Source organism: Vigna angularis, chromosome 5, assembly GCF_016808095.1.
Source record: "Vigna angularis cultivar LongXiaoDou No.4 chromosome 5, ASM1680809v1, whole genome shotgun sequence".
Taxonomy (NCBI): Eukaryota; Viridiplantae; Streptophyta; class Magnoliopsida; order Fabales; family Fabaceae; genus Vigna; species Vigna angularis.
In genome coordinates this window covers 37,100,597-37,120,138 of record NC_068974.1, presented here as the reverse complement: position 1 = coordinate 37,120,138, position 19,542 = coordinate 37,100,597, and the positions used below count along the sequence as shown (strand labels likewise).

The following is a 19,542-nucleotide window of genomic DNA, read 5'->3' as shown; positions in this document are numbered from 1 at the left end:
TAGTGACAAGATTATGGAGGGCAACGATCATAGATATTTTTTTATAATTGTGATCATTGTAGATATGAACTAATGAAAAAAGCATTAATATCTGTTTATATATCAGTAATTCTACATCTTTATGAAATATTTTATAACTTTTTGTTAATGTATGCATGGTCATGTCCTATCTTAAATTTAAAAAAAAATGTCGTGTTGCTTTGTTTATCGTATTCGTGTCTTACTAAGTGCATAGGGTTCATATCTCGAGTGTCTTGACATTGTTATTTCATTAGGCATTTTTTGTTTACATGCTCGTAGGGAATTCTGTTGTAGTTTCTAGGACTGCATTTTCTGGAAACAAAATGGTGTACTAATGCAGAGCAGAAATAAATGTAAATTTATATTACAACCCACAGGTAAGAGTACAACGGTTTCCCTAAATCATACATGATTTGTGAATACTCGACAGCTAAAACGATACCACAAGAATCATCTTCATCTTCTTTTGTTTTTTTACATTCCATGAAACCCAAAAATCTCAGTGAGATTTGATTCCACTATTTTAAACATGCTAAGTTCACGACAGGTCAATCATAAAACAATGCAAGGTGTTTACAGATATCAAGATCCAACGAATGAATGGTAGAGAAAACAATTGTTTTAATTCACACATATCAACCAAGTCCAAGTGATGGTTCCTAAAAAAGTATGACCACCAACGCCCAGATGGGATAGACCAACAGAAGTATTATGCCAACGGAATTTGATATGCCATGGGCTTTAGTGAAGGAGTTTCTGAAACCACCAGAAGCCCGAATATGTTCTTGCAGCAGATAGCATGCAATGATGAGACACACTACCACCCCAACAATGTCGCTTCTAAAGGTGTTTGCAAATAGAGAAGGAGCTACAACGATAAGAAGAATCAAAGCACCCGGCAATTCCAGCCAATCTGCAGTAACAATCATACCTGGTTACTAACATTACACTTAATTCTAAGCACTGAGTAACCAGATCGATAAAACATAAGATTTGGTTTCTTAATTATTATTTTTTTAAGTATGGTTCTCCAATCGAGATTGAAATTTCATTTTGATAATTTAAGCAAACTTTTTATTATGCGGATTAACATTATTTTTTATTGAAAAAAAATGACACTAAAAACAGTTAAGGATTTCTATACAAGGTTTGTAAAAGAAAAGCATTGACTTGGTTACTTTGTTTTGGAATGACAGTGATCATCAATAGGGGATAGCAGCAAAATAGTTGCGTTTTCTGAAGTTCAATAAATGGGTACCGTCACAGTGCTTCAGCACTCAGGGTATTACTACATTGTGAGCAGTTATAGCATACCAGGGAAGTGTCTTGGAATGAAAAGGCGCAATACAACAGCAATAACAGCAATCCATTTTCCAATCTCTCCCCTGCACAAGTAGAATGGTAACAGAAAGGAAATTCAATACTAGAGAAAACGAAGGTACAAAATTGATCTGAAATAAGCGTAATAGTCTAATCACCTGAAGACGGCAAAAATTATCGAAGGCAAGCTGAAGAAAATATATGGAATGAGTAGTCCTGTGAGAATATTAGTCCTCCAGTTTGTACGATCCAAAATTAACAGATAACTGCAAACAACATGATAAAATAATCGGTGAAGTCACTCAAAAACTAGAAAGTGAACACCTAGTAGTACCTGTCAGAAAGAATGTGCTTAACTGTTTATGTTTAAAAAAAAAAACTAATATCAAGTAACTTCAATTACTGTTTTTGCTTATAGAGTCAGTGTCTCTCACAGCATTGACTAATGAGGGTTTGGCACCAACTACTACAACATCAATTGTCCCATTGAAAGTTAAATGAATACAGCTTTCAAAAGTTTTGGTTGCACTTCCTCTTGGGATAAAACAAAATTTACCTGTTCTGAATAACCTTAAAGACAAACTATACTATAAGATATTGAGGTAATCAACATGGGGAGGGAGATAAGATGGTGGACCTCCTATAGCTTTAATAATATCTTGACTATTGAATGAATCTTATCCACACTCATAACTCATTCCACCCACTTTTAGTAAAGCAACTTGTCTTGTTTGGAAACAATCTATTGCTCTATTATAATTATTTGCATCAATATTGTTATTATATTAAAAAGAAACAGAGCATAGCAACCCATTATACACATGATTATAAAGTTATTTAAAAGAAATCATTTCCCTGGAGTTAATTGTGTACTGTAAAATTCATAATGAGTTATATCAATTTTACAGTTTTTCAATCAATCTAATTAAGGTCATTATAGAAAAATACATCGAATCAACATAATCTTTTTTCATAACCTCAACCAATCCAATAACTGGTTCATAGCACATCATCCAAATAATTTCTGTACCTAAACAAATTCTCAACGACCCGATTAAAGAGTTTGAATGCATTATTTTACCATTCTTTAAAAGTAAAAGCAAACGGATTTACCTTCTTTTATATTACTATACAATGATATATTACAAGACAAAGTCATACTATAATTACTACTTTTACAGATCCAATCTCAGCAGCATCTTTATAAATTCATTCTATCCAGTTTCCACATGATCCATAAATCATCCGAGTGATAAAGATAAAAAGGTGACTAGTGTTATATGTGCGTGTGCGTGTGTATATATATATATATATATATATATATTTATATGTAGTGTACAACAACTACGGAAGATGAAAACAATATACAAAATGAGTAAACATCCAACTAACTTATCCTTGATTAAAAATTCATGAAAATGAATCTTTCAAAAAATTATCCGTGTATATATAAGTTTTTTTTCCGGATGCAGAGACATACTTTTTTTACAAGAATAATTTATAAGTAATTAAATAAAGTTGATTTACGATAAAGTTTTAGTCAGAAAACTTCAAGGCAGCTTTAATGAGTTTAGGAATTTCGTGATTAGAGAAAGACATAGCAGATATGGATAGTAGTAAACAGAGTGAGAAGAGTACGTACATAGCAGCAATGGCAGCAATCAATCCGAAAAAAGAAGCTCCAAAGCCTATGCCACCAAGTTTGACCACGTGATTGGCTAATTGATTAGCAGCTACACTTAGGTCTCTGAAATCAGAATTGATCAATTGCACAACTGCTTCTTCTTCAAAACCCATTTTTTTCAACATTTTTTTTTCTTTGCAGCCGAGAAGATGCAGAAGAGAGCAGAGATCGTGGTTTGGCAAGGGAAGAGATGAGGATCTGCATAATATACGTGCAGGAGTTGCAATTAGTCAAAGGACACGTGGAGCGTAACGATTTGGTAATGATGTAAGCGGATATGGACGCGCTGGCGTGCGAGTGTATCACAGCTGCTTTTGCTTACTCTAGCAATCCCTTATCAGGAAAGAAAATTCCAGTATCTGTCCGCACTGTAGTCACATGATCTAACTCTTGTATATGATTAGATTAAATTAAATTATATGATTAGATTAAATTATACCTAATAAAACAGTTATAGACGGGATTTAGTTAATTTAATAATGTGAACACGTATATCCAAATATGTTTTGTGTACAAGAGCAATCGACACATGGTGCCATGTGCGTTATTAATTTATTTATTTATTCAGAACAGCTTTTGAAGAGACCGTGTGTGGTGTCGGCCACGTGGCAACACGAACCTCCCTCCTGCCATTTGGGTCAACACGTCCCGTTGGGCCGACTCAACAACCTGCATTTTTTTTTGGGCCTTACTCGTTTTTTTTGTTTGAATTGGTTTTGTGCCGACAGTGTATTGTGTATAAATATAATAATATAATAATATAATAATGCGAAATGATTGGGTTAGTAATGATGAATTCTTTGCTGAATATTAAATATTCAGAAACGACGTGGTTTAGCTGATTAGACGGGACAGGTGCATGAGGCACTATTATGAAAATGTTTAAGGTGTTATAATTTGAGTTGGATAAGTTATTATTGACGGTTAATTATTAGCATAAACAACATTAGTTTAATCAAATATGACAGGTGTAAGAAGGTGATGGATGAATGGAGATCTGACAGCATCTGTTATGTGGATGCTTCATTATGACATTCTTTAATAATGACATTGTCACTCCTGTTTTCACTTACTCGTCACTTCATTTCCAACCAAACATGTCTGTCATTTTCTTCGCATTCAATCACTTTTTGTTTCTAACTTTTCAATCTTATCTCGATTCTCACCTGAACCAAAAGACTAAACAACTTCTCTATATATATGTGAACAGATATAAAATCCTGATAGATTAAATATAGGTAGTTTTACCATAACAAAGAAAGAATATTGGGATTTATAATATATGCATCAAATATTATCTCTGATTACGAACAATACAGACTTATCAAACTAAAACACATGATTGACGACGTAAAAAGGGATTTCAAAATAATTTGCATGAACTTTCAAGAAATCATTTTCGCACCAAGTTATTTCTCCAAAGAAATCTACTGGTCTTTTAACAAAATATCAAAGGTAAAATCCTAATAATTGATTATAATTATAAATTTTGCCTCTGTTCAAAGAGGTCCAATTCTAACAATTTGTTTATTAATATATAGAGGTGCTAAAATAGCTCAATAGGTCAATGTAGTTCATTTAAGTTTGGTCATATTTTAGACTTTCAAAAGTGAATTGGATGTAAAAACATATTGAGTTTTAGAACAAGATTTACCAAACTGTGAAAGTTGTTAGTCTGGTTAGACTAGTGAGTTGAAACAGACTTATGTTGAGCTGAAACGGGTTCATGCCGAAATGTTAAATTGAAACGGACTCATGCTAGGTTGATGTTAAACATGCTAATGTCGGGTTGATACATGATTGATGTTAGGCTGTATTTGAATAATTATTACTTATTTGAATATAACATCACTTCCTAATTTGAATTTTTTAATATAACACAACATGTTCATACATTATATATTTTAGGTATTTTTAATGAAGTGTGGTTGTCGAGTGGCTTGTCGAGATAGCTTGAATATTGTCGTGGATGAAGACGAGCTTTTACATTTAGGTTTTTTTATGATGCTTGATTACCCTGCCAAGTTGGACAGGTCACAAATGAGTGCAAGTTCCTTACATTTAGGCTTTATAATGATGTTAAATATCAGGCTGAGCGAAATGGGTTATGTTGAGCTGTCGGGTTGAAAAAGTCGTCCGGTCCAATTTTTTTGGTTGGACTTATTCATTGGACTCGACCCTTTTTGCCATCTCTGTCAGTAATATGTTTTTTAAAAAAATTTCCTCCAATAACCTATTAAATTTTTTATGATAACGTGATTTATATAATACAAATCAATTAATCAAACATTTTGGAATAGTTGAACAACTTATAAATCGATATAAACATAGATGATTATTATTTTATTTAATATCATCTTACTCTATTAATCAGTCTAAAAAAACTTAACATAAATTAATTAAACAATAATGTTAAGACATGATTAAGCCAATTAGACAATGATAAGTGAAAATTTATCTCAAATAATATATATAGAAAGTTTGGATAAGGTAATTAATTTAATTGATTACTATATTTAATTTCATTGAGCTCAAATACCTATTAATTTAAACACAGTAGTCTTTCAACAAGTACCGAAAACATTATTTAAGAGACATGTGAGGTGAATAGAAAATAAAAATAATCTGAAAAGCTATTAATAAAAAAATTAAGAGTGTTGACCGATCCAATAAAAACATAACTTATTCGTTATAATCAAGTATACGAATCTCATATATTTGATTACCTATTAGCTTTATTCTTTTATGTCGTGTAGTTGGTTAATAATTCAATTGAACTTAAAACTTTTTAAATGTGATGAAGGTTTTTTCTGGGTCACATTGCTATTATATTAAAGAGTAGGCGCATGGATTATTTTTGGACAGTGTGTCGTTATTATTAAGATTCAATGGCCTTAAAATATAAGAAAAAATAAGTCTAGTTTTTCTTCATCTGCTTTTAAGAAAACATGACAAACAAAAATGCACCTAAATATATAAGATGTTATGTCAAAATTGTGGCCAATAATTTCTATATTTTCTAAATCAATTACATATATTTACAAAAAAATCACTTTTTTTTTTCACTCTTTCATTAAGTTCTAACAATTTACTTCCAAATTTGATTATATCATCTTTATTTTCAACTTCTTCACTTTTGATATCCATCCAATAAACGGCTTATTTTAATAACAAATAAAATAATAAAATAAATATTTTATAAAATTTAAATGATTTATATAAGTGCTATAAAAATACGATGAATGTCATTGACAACCTTAAAATATTATATTATAAAATATTATATTATAAAGTAGCGTCAAGTTAATCAGTAATTAAGAATAATTAATAAATATTGAATTTTATAAAAGTTCATATTTAACTATAACCTTAAATGAATTTGACTTCAATAATAATGCAGCTTTACTTTATTTAAAAGATTAAAATGTTTAAAAATATAAAACAATTATAATTGATAATCTATTTGATAAACATATCACAAACTTAAAAAACAATTAAATAATAAAATGATTTTAATTTCTTTTTAACTGGTTATTTTTTATTTTAACATTGTAAAAATTAAAATATAACTAAATGTAAAAAAACTTAAATTAATAAAGGAAAAACAAACAATTTTTTTGAAAAAAAAATCCAATATATCAAATATCAAATAATAAAGTGTTAAACATCTAAAAAATAAATAAAAAATTAAAATATGAATTTAAGACTTGAATTATATAAATTAAAAAAATATATATATTTTAAAAAAATCTGTTATACAAATTTATATTATTTTAATTAATGAAGTTAATTATTCCAAATTTTAACATAATCACTAATTATACTTTAAACAAATATTTCAACATAAATGTAATTAAATAAAGATTATTTATGTGTTGTTAGTATACCGGCTAGCATTTCTCATATATTTTATAGAATATTACATTAAAATAATAATAATAAATAAAATATTATAATAAAATAATAATGTGTAGAGTTGTAATTTAAGCATGAGATGAAAACGATGGGGTCAAAAGTTCTCGACGCTTAATTTTATCGTCCAAATACGCATAATAACCTTAGAATATGTTAAACATCGAAATTTACGGGTTAATTTAACGATAATGATGTGATTAATGATAAATGATTAGTATAGTGTTGCTGATGTTGCTGGTTTAGCAGACAAATTAGAGCACACTCACTGATAGAGAAATATTAAAGAAAGAGAAAACGTGAAAGAAAAGGAATATATTGGATGACGAGACACCACAAAAACAAATTTAAATTTGAAACACACATCACTCTGCATGTTACAGGTAGTACTTACTCCTCTGCAGCGCGGAACAGGAAACATACTTACTTTACTTAATCCGATTTATTCAATTAATAACAGAGATTAGGAGGGTCAGTAAGATGATTTAACCAGTGACTTGATGGTGACTTGGGGACCTAGAACCACAGGTTTAAAATCGAACGTAAAAGTATCGTATCGTAGGAAGAATTCCACCAAGTATAGCCTGCACAGGAGCACCACCAGATTCTTTGCGGGACACTGTTTATTATCCGGCGTTGGCTCCTCCGTCTCGCGACCGTTGGACCACAACACGTGGTTCAACAACTTTTCTCCATCAGGCCCAACAAACCTGTGGGCCACAAACTCCTCCGCTCTCTCAAAGATCTTAGGGTCTTTCGTAGCGAACGGCTGATATCCAAAGATCATCTCACCCTTCTTGATCACGTACGTCGCATCGTGGCTCTCCACCACCAGATCTTCCCTGGCCTTTCCGTACTGGAACGGAACCGCCGGCTCTATCCTCATCACCTCGTACACCACGGATTTAGTCAAAGTCATCCTATCCAACGCACGGAGACTCACCCCGTTTTCTTCCTTAACAACGCTCCTGATTTCCTCTGCAAGCTGTCTGTGCAAACTCTCCCCGCCCAACCCAACCCACTTCATCAGAATCGGAAACTGGTTCACCAACCCTCCCTGCGCGTTGAACCCTAACATGAACACAAGGTTGTGGCAAGCTTCGTCCCTCTTTATCCCCAACCGCTCCGCTTCGTCCAGCACGGAAGAACCTGCACATCGTAATCCGAACTAGATAAAGAAAACTTGCAACTGTAATAATAACACATTAACCGGTTCAGACTAAATGACGATCACATTACCTGCGCTGGCAAAACCCTCGCAGAGTTTCTTATAGCTGGATTTCACAGTCCACGCAGGCAAAGGGATTGTTCGGATAAGGAAATCTTCTGCGTAGTTGAAGATCCTGGGTAGACCTAGAGTGGCGAGAGGAGCGAGCTGCGCCGCGAGCCAGGTCGTGACGAGGGTGGGGCCATCGGAGCCGATTTTGGTTGCGGAGGGGTCTTGACCGGTGAGGAGACGGAAGAGGAAGTTGAAGGAGGCGGAGCCGACGGAGGTGTTGAAGTCGGCCTTGGAGGATCTCCCGGCGAGCTGGTCCTCGAGGTCAGCGAAGTGTTCTGAGAGGTTGTTGCGGAAGAGCGGGATGAAGGAGGCATGCTTGGAGGCGAGGAGGTTGAGGTAGAAGGTCTTGAGTAGCGCGTGGGAGGGCTCGGTGGTGTCCTGGAAGGCGCAGACGCGGTAGCCGCCGGTGAAGGAGGTGGAAGGCATGAAGGTGCCGTCGAGGACGTCGCGCTTGTCGACCTTGGAGTTGTCGAAGAGGATTTGGAAGGAGACGCCGTCGAGGAGAGCGATGACTTTAGGGTTTGAGGAAATGAAGGGACCGGGTGGCATGTTGGTTCTGATGACGGTTGCTTTGTACTTTTGGATTCGGTCGGCGAAGAACTTGTCGCGTCCCTGGTGGTAGAAGTAGTCGTGTCTGTCACTCATGGGTCCGAAGAAGGGGAGGCCGTAGCTTCCGGGAATCTCCTTGAGGGGAAGCTTGGTGGCGGTGGTGTCGGAAGTAGCCATGGTTGATTCAACCGTAACTTGGTGGTTAGTGTGTAGGAGGAGGGTGTGAGTGGAGTGAAGTATGTCTGAACAATCTATAATCTTTATAACGTTAAGTTGGCAGCGTGGACAACGTGTTTACGTTGTTTTACTATAATAACGTATTTAAAATAACACTGGTTTGCTCCATCCACCCTTGGATTAGGATCATTTGTCTCCCACCTAAGACACCTGTCCTTAACTTTTTCACCTTTTCTTATGCTTCACATTTTTTTTACACACTCTTCTATCTGTCACTCGCTTTCGCTTTCAATGCATTGCTTAGGATGTTCTAAGTTTCGCAATGTATGTTCACACTCGGATCTACAAGATATTTTAGTGAGCTATTTATAGCGTACCCTCTGTAACATCCCAAAATTACACAGTCATCAACTATATACTTAGAATAATCACATATATTAATAGTTCAAAACAGTTTTAAACAAAGGGGTACGACAATAACTAAAGAGGCCGAACGGCCGTTACTGTACATAAATAAACGAGCGTTCTCAAAAAGATAAGGACGAACGGTTTACAAAAACAAAGACCGAACGTCCGCCTATTTCAATCGACCAGAGAGCGCTCGCTCACAGCCGCTCACTAATCTAACTAAAAACCCAAAGCCTCTACTGTTCGGCCTTTACTTCCACTTCTACGAGGTTGGCGTCCTCCAAATTTCCTTCTTCCAATGTTTCTTCCAGTAACGCCTCTCCGTCTGCTCACATCCACACGGATGATCATTGCACAGACAAGACGAAGGTTCAAGGACGAACGACAACACAAGAAAGAGACACAGGGTAAGCTTATTGAATTTAATTCAATCCAAACATACATTTCATACATATCAAATCCAGCAAGTAAGTTCACAAGATATACATTCAATTCATACATAAATTTCATTCAAAAATCCTGATACTAGACGACCGTCCGGACTGTATAAATCCTGTGTAGCTAAGGCGTCCGTGCACTCAGGTGGGGTAACTGGAATGCTCATCAGTAGCCACCTAAGGTTAGTCTGTTCTGTCCAAGTTACAGTTATGGACTAGACCTCCTGCCATTCCCACGCATGACATACTCCTCTGTACTTGAGAACGAGCACTCACGGAATATCAAGATGGATCACCATCTAAGCTTACCACGTTCATACTACAAATCTCAATATCCAGTTAAGAGTCGTTCCACCTTGGGACGCTCGTTCAAAATCCAAAATCACAAATTTCAGTTCTCACAGTGTTCGCACATCTTAATTCATCCTCTTAATTACATTCTCATTCTATGTTCCACTTTCTCAAAAGAGACGAACGTTCAGCCCCCCTTCATGATGGGGACAACCGTGGAGAACAAAACCGAAGAATTTACTCCGTTTCCAAAACAGAATAGAACCCATCACCAAATAGATGGACGACCTGTATTAATCAAGGTTACTCGACACTGTCGGTCGACACAGATGGATGATCTGTAGTCACAAGGTGATCGACACAGTAGGTCGACACAGATGGATGATCTGTAGTCACGAGGTGATCGACACAGTAGGTCGACACAGATGGATGATCTGTAGTCACAAGGTGATCGACACAGTAGGTCGACACAGATGGATGATCTGTAGTCACGAGGTGATCGACACAGTAGGTCGACACAGATGGATGATCTGTAGTCACGAGGTGATCGACACAGTAGGTCGACACAGATGGATGATCTGTAGTCACAAGGTGATCGACACAGTAGGTCGACACAGATGGATGATCTGTAGTCACAAGGTGATCGACACATTAGGTCGACACAGATGGATGATCTGTAGTCACAAGGTGATCGACACTGTTCATTATGAGCTCTAAGTGAAAGACCTACATAGCTCATACTCGACCAGAATCCTTCCCAAATGAAAGTATTCCAAATTAAATAAAGTTTACTGGAACATCAAACGGTCGAGAACCGTTTAATGTCGGACATACGTTATCATGGGGAAGTTGATATTCAAGTTTCACTTTATGTTCACTGCTCCTAAGCATGTATATTTCATATTCACATGTATCACCCATATCATACATTTCTACCAACATATATCATGTTCATGCAGTATAGCAACGTTCGATCATGCATACTCAACCAATACACACCTCATACTTATGATCATATACCAACAATCAAATAACACAATTCATACTTCATGCGACACACATAATGTTCATACAGTACACGACAAACATACGAATTAAATTTAATAAGCTTCCCTTACCTGGATAGCAGTGTTCGCCCTAATGCAAAAGTTGGGTTTGTCTCTTACAGCGTTCTACCCTCAGTTTCACTAGACACTTTCACTTGATCTAGATACCAAAATCAGAAATTACTCAGATACAGCCCATGCATGAACCGAGAGTATGGTTTCGTATGAAACCCTAAATGGACAACTACTAGAGAAGGGAACTTACCAGTTTGGATTCCAATTCTGTTCGGTCCAAAAGAATGATCACAGTTGGACGAACGTTCCTACGGTTCTGAAACGTGAATGGAGATAATGGTGGTAAGTTGCAGAAGAGAGAAGGAGAAGAGTTCTAGAGAGAAGGAGGAGAAAATGGAGGTTGGATTTTCTGAGGAAGATGAAAGTGCACGCAGGAAGGGGAAGAGTGTTTTCAGAAAAATTAATTTTCTTCCCAAGTCAAACGGACATTCTCTGTCGCGTTAACACTTGGCTTCCACTATAAAATTCAGAATGTTCCAAACTGACACTTGGCGAATGCATGCAGAGTGATCGTGAGTGCAGTTTAATGGGGGTGCACGTGTGACGAGATGCATTTATGGAAGCACAGTGGTGACTCAGCACAGTAATAAATGGGACGTGACACCCTCCATTCATTTTTTCTTTTGACTTTGATAAAAATAACATAGATCGACAACCTTTTTATTTTATTTTATTTTTTTACAATTTTTTTAGAATGAAAATTTAAAATATTAACGCTTTTTTTATTAAGGGATAAAAGTTTCTGTCCATAGAAATTAAGTCGCATTCAAATTAATAGATCTGCCGAGTAATTATTGAATTGTTTCATCATGGGAAGTCTTTTGATACCTTCCTCTTGTACGAGAACTTAATGTCATCAGTTTAATCACGCAACATTTCTGAAAAAAAAATAAAAACAAAAACACATGTTTTTCACAAAGTATTCTCAAGAAGTTTACTTTTAAAATTGTTAGATCTGTCGTCTTATTCTGCTGGTGTATTCTAAATGTTGATCACTCAATTTGTACGTTGTTGTTTTAGAGTCCATCGATCCATTTGAGGTTGACCTCACACTCAACTCAAATGTATCTTTTAATGAGTTTAGCAAAGCTAAGTCATAAAAATAAATTTCTCTTTTGATAATACCAAATTATTTATTCAACTACAAAAGAAATACGTAATTCATTTGGAAAAAAATGGTATTCGATATTTTGTAAGTAGCTCTTAATTGAAGAGTGTCAGACTTGATCTCGTTGTTTTTTCAATAAGAAGTTAAAACCAAAGTCATCAGAGGAAAATAAATTTTCAATAACACCTATATTTGAATTCATATATTTAGTGATATTATTTGTAATATTTCTAAACGATTAACCGTCGAATAAATAAATCTTCGTGGTGTTGTAGAATTATTATGTTTTTCTTAATATATTTTTCTTATATTATCTAACTTTCTCATTATTTACACGTGTACAAAGGTATATTTGTCGTTATATGAACTCAAATAAATGTCAATCCAACACACTCTTTACTTCAATGTTGTTTCATGGAAACAAGCATACCTTGAGACGTGTTTGGAAATACGTTTTCTGCTGAGGAAATCATTGGTTTAAATAAGGATAAGTTTTACGTGAAAAAGCAAAACCCATTTTCTGGTAAAAAATTGTCTGTACTACACGTTACTGAATCCATTTCAGCTACTTTTATCTTTGGTTTAATACGTATTTTGGTCCCTCTTTTCGTAGGGTCTGTTCAAATTGGTCCTACTTTTTTTCAAAAGTTCACTAAGATCCCACTTTTCGCAAAAACGATGCACGTTAGTCCTTTTTTAGGTTTAATACGTATTTTGGTCCCTCTTTTCGTAGGGTCTGTTCAAATTGGTCCTACTTTTTTCAAAAGTTCCCTATTTTGATCCCTATTTTGATCCCTCTTAGTGAACTTTTCGTATTTTGGTGAGCTGTACATTTTGATCCCTCAAAAGTTCACCTCAACGAAAAATGTACAGCTCACCAAAATACGAAAAGTTCACTAAGAGGGATCAAAATAGGGATCAAAATAGGGAACTTTTGAAAAAAAGTAGGACCAATTTGAACAGAACCTACGAAAAGAGGGACCAAAATACGTATTAAACCTAAAAAAGGACTAACGTGCATCGTTTTTGCGAAAAGTGGGATCTTAGTGAACTTTTGAAAAAAAGTAGGACCAATTTGAACAGACCTTACGAAAAGAGGGACCAAAATACGTATTAAACCTTTATCTTTTTATAAACAGATCAACGGTAGATAATTAAACACGTAAGTTCCTAATAAAACTTTTATGTTGAATTTCTCAACAACATGATCGCCTAGTCATCTCTCTGTCTTTTCTATTGGTCGTTTTCTAGACTTTGGAACTTTAAAAGTTTTCATACCACAAGTTATTAATTACTTCTTTATATAATATGTAATTGAATTTAAACAAAATATGATAAAATAATTTCTTTGGTACAATCCGTTTCTCTGGCACATTAAAAAGGGTGACGTGAAGTAAAATAATTAAAATTTCATTTATTTAATTACTTTCAATTAGATTAAACTTAATACACAACATAATATATGCGTGCTATCTTGTATTTATTTTACTTCGCGTTACCCTATTTAATGATTTAATTTAAAATAGAAAATATGGTTAACTTACTAAAAGATAATCAATTTAGAAGATCGCATATAAATATAAAGTTAAAAATAATAAATACTTTTAGTTAGTTATAGAGTCGGAGAGTAAATTATACATATAGGAAAAGGAAGATAAGAACTTAAAAATTATGTAATTAATTATTCTAATTTATAATATACGATCGCATTACATCATATTTGGTTAAGCATGTATGATATTGACGGTTCAAAATTATGAATGAGAGTTAGAAAAAATTGAATGTGTGTTGTACTTTATTGTTTCATTAATAGTAATTGATCTGTGGTATGAGACTCGACATAATTTTATTTATTTTATATATAGAAATGACATATATATAGAAACGACAAAGTGGGTTAGATTTGTTGAACATACTTAAAATTAAATGTAGCCGTTAAGTTTTAAGCCTAATTTAGAATGACATTTTTAGTTCTAACCAAATATATATATATATATATATATATATTTGTGTTAAACTTGCAAAATTAGGTCAAAATTGGGATATCTTTTGTCCCCACCTCTTATTGTTTGCATTCCCATTTAGTCGGATACGTTTAATTTTGGAAAAGAAAGATGGTTTAGTTTTGAAATATCATCAGCATAACTAATTTGGGTTTTATGAAAGCAGTTCGAACACATCATAACTGGTATAAAAAATAAAATATTTTCTCATTAGATTATTCAATATTTTATAAAAGGTTAAATATAATTAACGTGTTTAATATTTAAAAACCAAAAAGATATATAATACTTTAATTTCTAAATGTGAACTGATTATCACAATAACATAACGTAACGATCCACTTCCATAAAGAAAATAATAACCCTGCGTAAATTATTAGACTTTTGACTAAATTGAAGCTTTGGATAATGTATATAAAACGGATAACGCACAAGGCAGCCGAGTAATATTAAATGTGTAAAGTATAGGTGAAATATTCATCACATGATTGATGTTTGCCAACCACTAAAGTTACGCAGCAGTATCTTTGATGGGAATTCTTAACAAGTATATAAAAAGGATAAGTATTTTCCATGATATATGCAACAAAATAATTCAATTTAACATTATAGTGTAAATAGAAAAATTAATTTTGGAATATTCCATGTATTTTCTTTAGTTAGGAAAAGATAGTGTAAAAAGGTGGAATAATTCAATTTAACACGTTGGTAGATAATTGGAGTTGAAAATAGTGTGGTGTTTAAAAGTTCAGGCGAAGAGCAAAGGCTGCAAAATGAATTGGATAATGGAGATCAAAGTGACAGATATTACAACCCTGGAGTTTTCAACAAAATCTAATAATAATAATAATAATAAATACAATACTTTTTGCATGGAATTTCATTGTAATATAAAATTGCTTATTTATACACCTTATCTAAAGAATCCAATCCAACTGGGGTCAATAAATAAATAAATGTACGATGGTTTATGCTCATCAGAAATCATAAATAAGAGCAGTGCTGTATTTAAAATAAATTCTTCCATTGGATTTAAGCATACTTTCACTTTTTCTCTAAATTATTTTCTCTAAAGTACAAGAACTGTGATAAAATAATTGCATAAATAATCCTAATGAAGCAATGGATATAGTTATTTTCACATTTTACTTCCAGTTTAGACCTCTGAGAAAAATATAATATTTGACATATGACACTTTGTCCGTTTTGGGAAAGTAATGGATTGCAAAACACGCTTGCTTACTGTTCCCATTCCTCAGTAACGGTATATGAACAAATTCTATAGAAGTTAGAATTCCACCATAACAAATTCATAATAAAGTTACATTATTCTTACATAGGACTAGTTTAGGATTATTTAGACTTTAAAAAACTAAGTAACTAAGTAACAAATTACAGGTATCAAACTAAGTAACCAACCTTAGAAGATGGACACGTCTGGTGGTGGTCCATACACACTCATCCAAGAAAGTGGCACTCGCCATGTGCCACTTTCAATTCCTGGAAAGGCATTGTACGAAATATTAGAAACCAACTCTTACGATTTTTTACTTGCAGAAATGTGTTTATTCATTTGTCACAATTAAATCTTTAACATGCGAAAAATGAGAGATGTGGTTGATAGGAGAAATACTAAGATATTTGTATCTTAAAATAAGATACCCATGAAAATACACGCCTCAAAGATGTTCTAATCCAAGAAATTCAGCAGACCCAGAAAAATGATAATAGTCTCAGTAGTGGGATTACGGACAAAGGCTTATAAAATAATAATTTTTAAAATCCACATTTGACAAATCCGGGAAGAAATATTCTCCGTCACATTTTTTGGGAGTTAAAAATAATGAATCATTATATCCTTGAAAAAAGATATTGGAAAAATCATTAGTTGTCATGATAAGACAATTTTTATATGAATAACATAACATAGATAAAAAACAATAAAGAAAAAGAAAGATATTGGAAAAATCATTAGTTGTCATGATAAGACAATTTTTATATGAATAACATAACATATAAAAAACAATAAAGAAAAAGAAAGATATTGGAAAAATCATTAGTTGTCATGATAAGACAATTTTTATATGAATAACATAACATAGATAAAAAACAATAAAACAATATAAAAAGACGACAAAGATAAATTAAGTATAGAAATAATTATAAAAAGACAACAAAGAAAAAGAAAGCTCACCAGTAGTAGGGTGAGTCATCTGGAGAAGTTTATATGTTGCATCGGCTAATTGAAAAGCATCCGATACATTGTCCCCTTCTGAGCAATAACACAACAAGCAGGTGACCTTCAAACCTTTAGCCTGATACATAAAAACCAACACCTTACATCCATCAATCCATGTATCCATATATTGATGCTCTATTTCTTCAATTTTTGTAATTAAAAGGTAAGGGATAACCACCCTGCGACCTTTCATTAGTTATTATTTTTAAAAATGGAGATCAACTAAACTACATTCTCTGACATTGTTCTTCATATGGAAAAAAAATCCCTAATGAACCTGGTCTCTCCTTTCGCAGCAATCAGTCCAGGTAGAGCCTTAATAATTTTTTCATGCAAAAAATAGAGCATACCATGTAACTGAAACAAATTCCAACTAGAAGGAGTTCTTTCTAAAGAAAGTTTATGACAACAGGCATCAATCTAAAAAATAAAATTAAAGGATGCCATCACTTCTCTTATCTTCATACAGTGGCTTTAAGGATTAACAAGAAATGTAGCATCATGAAATATAAATGCATGTAAGTTACCTTGAGAAAAGTAAAAAGTGCAGCAAAAGGCAAGCTAGCATAATAATTTTCTTCTTCTAGCTCATCTTCTACAGAAATAATATCTTCCAGTGTAACATTTCCTTCAGCTAAATCATTAAGATATTTCCAATGCTTTTGAGAAGGATCATACTCCTGAAGTTTCTTCCATCCAAGCTGTTCGCAATTTTCATCAGTTCCATTGCTGTTGGCACTAGAAAGATAATATATCTGCAAACCACTAATGTGATAGCCAATAGATGTATCAGAATGGAAAGAATGACAATGCAATTTCCTAAACCAAGCTGGATTTAAAATACTGCATAGTTGTCATAATGACAAAGCTAAGAACCTTCTGAGGGTTATAATTTGAACAGAAGTTACAATCAGAATTGAATGACTTAAATATCTTAACCACGAAGAAGGGCAGTTTCAAAAATATATAGCTCCTCACCTTGACATATCAACTTTTTGCCACTTTCCAAAATCTAAGCTGGAGAGAACAATAATATGTTTCTTTCCACTGCCAGCAAGAAAATCAGCCATGTTTTTTGCAAACTGAACCATCATACCCTACTCAAATGACCATGTATCAGAGCAATTTCTTCTTACAGTTTCCAAAATTATGTGTACTAATGCCATCATTAAATTTAATAGAAAACATTAAGATGAGGTATAGTGCAAAAGCATCAAGAAGATTGACGTTAACAAGTGGCATGCACAGTAATTCGTGCTTAATTCAGCCAAATCACAAGTCAAAATACACACAGTTCTGTTATTGTTAATCCAAATACTAGGTAGTAATCAATTATACATATTAATCTTTATGACTACCCTAAGAATCAATCTGGCAATTGCCACACACTTCTAAATTAGAGTAGGAAATTCAGAATGGCGTTGTTCACGCACTGCACATCCTTGAATTTTTCACCTACATTTCAAAGAGGACAGCATACTAACTACATTGTTCAGAGAGGCTACTAGGACAGCTAAACAAGTAACACAATCATAAGAACAACATTTTATAGGATAATGTACTCGGAAGTTGAGGAAAAAGAAACGGAAGTGATCAGACGGATGGAATCATTTAATGAACAATTGAGAAAAACACTGACATGAGTGCGTATGTTTTTGACAGGTATAACACCTTGGATTTCGAACAAGGCAGAAATGTAGAGATACAGAACAGGTTCAAACACAAGAGGAAGTGAGATACTACTACTATCATTCGTTCAAGCACGCACTAGTTTAAAATAACAAAGGTATCACTGAAGTCTCAGTTTGTCCATATTAAAACTTTACTGCCAACAACTAAGCTTATAAGGAACAACCCACACGTTGCAAATCACTTAATGATCCGCTGGCTAGAAAATCAGCACATTACAGGCAAGCAGTATCAGATTAAAGGAACAAAATAGATGTTGCCATGGATATTACCTTAATCACCGGCGATCTCTGTTGGATGATAGTGAGAGCATTAGAAGGAGAATCATAAGCTGCAAAAAGTTGATGAGAAAGAGCATAGAAAATGAAATTAACAAGAGTAATAGTTGTGAAATAACAAATAAAATTAAAAACAAAACCAAAGGAGGACCTTCAAGGGGAAGTGCAAGGTCTCCTTGAGGAAAGGGTCCATAAGCATCATTGCCAACACAGGGCAAAACGTTAGGATCGTCCAAATACCCAACTCTCTCTGAACCCATTGATGAAATCAAAAGATCCGCAACTAGCTGCCCCACATTGCCAATCGACAGAGCAGGCTGAAAGCACACAAATTACGATGATGTAACATGCACACACATACACACTCTAAAGAACTAAATTAGTAGTTAATAGTTAGGTCTAAAATTGAACTAACTCCACACGTTATTCAGCCATGAAATGAAAAATCAATGTCTATTTGCAGAATGATATGAAAGACCGAGTAATGAACTGGGAAAAAAGGAAGGGTGAAACCCTAGAACATGAACGCACTAAAATCAAAGTGGAGCAATCCTCGTTAAGGTCCTTGCCCTCTTCTGGAACAAACTCCATTATCGATGCTAATGCTGAAGTATTGTATATGCCACTCCTTAAGCTCTTTCTTCCTTTGCTAATTACCACTCTATTTTCTTCAAACCTTTTTCAATTCTTCTGATCAACGCCAAGTTTTCAACTTGAGGAAGACGAAACAAAGAGTCATTAGGTGGGCTTTGAATCCGGCCAACTAATGGGCTTATCAGAGGCCTTACAGGCCTCCTACGGTTAAGGAATTACATCCATCTAATACTTTTTTTTTCTCTCAAAATCCTCTCAGTGTTTGAATGAAGAATCTTTAGAAAATAATTTACTTTTATAAAAAGTTAAAATCTCTTACAATGAGATATGTTGTTCACATAATTTCTTTAAAAAGAATTATATTTTTTAAAATTTACGAGAGTAATTTAATTATTTAAATTACATAACTTCACATTTTAGTAAATTAAAAAT

At 33.8% G+C, this 19,542-nt stretch overlaps 3 protein-coding genes across 3 annotated transcripts; all 3 read right to left on the bottom strand.

Moving 5' to 3' along the window:
• Positions 1-365: 365 nt before the first annotated feature.
• On the bottom strand, positions 366-3,217 carry LOC108339006 (cold-regulated 413 plasma membrane protein 2). The gene is made up of 4 exons (XM_017576132.2): positions 2,984-3,217; positions 1,500-1,607; positions 1,336-1,406; positions 366-934 (listed from the first exon to the last, which is right to left on the bottom strand). The coding sequence occupies exons 1-4, from the start codon at positions 3,148-3,150 to the stop codon at positions 681-683; spliced, it is 600 nt and encodes a 199-aa protein (XP_017431621.1). The 5' UTR covers positions 3,151-3,217; the 3' UTR covers positions 366-680.
• Positions 3,218-7,237: 4,020 nt separating this feature from the next.
• Positions 7,238-9,054, bottom strand: LOC108339581 (allene oxide synthase 1, chloroplastic-like). Its single transcript, XM_052878066.1, has 2 exons — positions 8,177-9,054; positions 7,238-8,086 (listed from the first exon to the last, which is right to left on the bottom strand). Exons 1-2 carry the CDS (start codon positions 8,940-8,942, stop codon positions 7,410-7,412), a joined length of 1,443 nt encoding a protein of 480 aa, XP_052734026.1. The 5' UTR covers positions 8,943-9,054; the 3' UTR covers positions 7,238-7,409.
• Positions 9,055-15,587: 6,533 nt separating this feature from the next.
• LOC108339591 (uncharacterized) lies at positions 15,588-19,256 on the bottom strand. The gene is made up of 7 exons (XM_017576744.2): positions 19,048-19,256; positions 18,668-18,833; positions 18,511-18,569; positions 17,528-17,646; positions 17,077-17,314; positions 16,505-16,625; positions 15,588-15,810 (listed from the first exon to the last, which is right to left on the bottom strand). The coding sequence occupies exons 1-7, from the start codon at positions 19,105-19,107 to the stop codon at positions 15,731-15,733; spliced, it is 843 nt and encodes a 280-aa protein (XP_017432233.1). The 5' UTR covers positions 19,108-19,256; the 3' UTR covers positions 15,588-15,730.
• Positions 19,257-19,542: the final 286 nt, after the last annotated feature.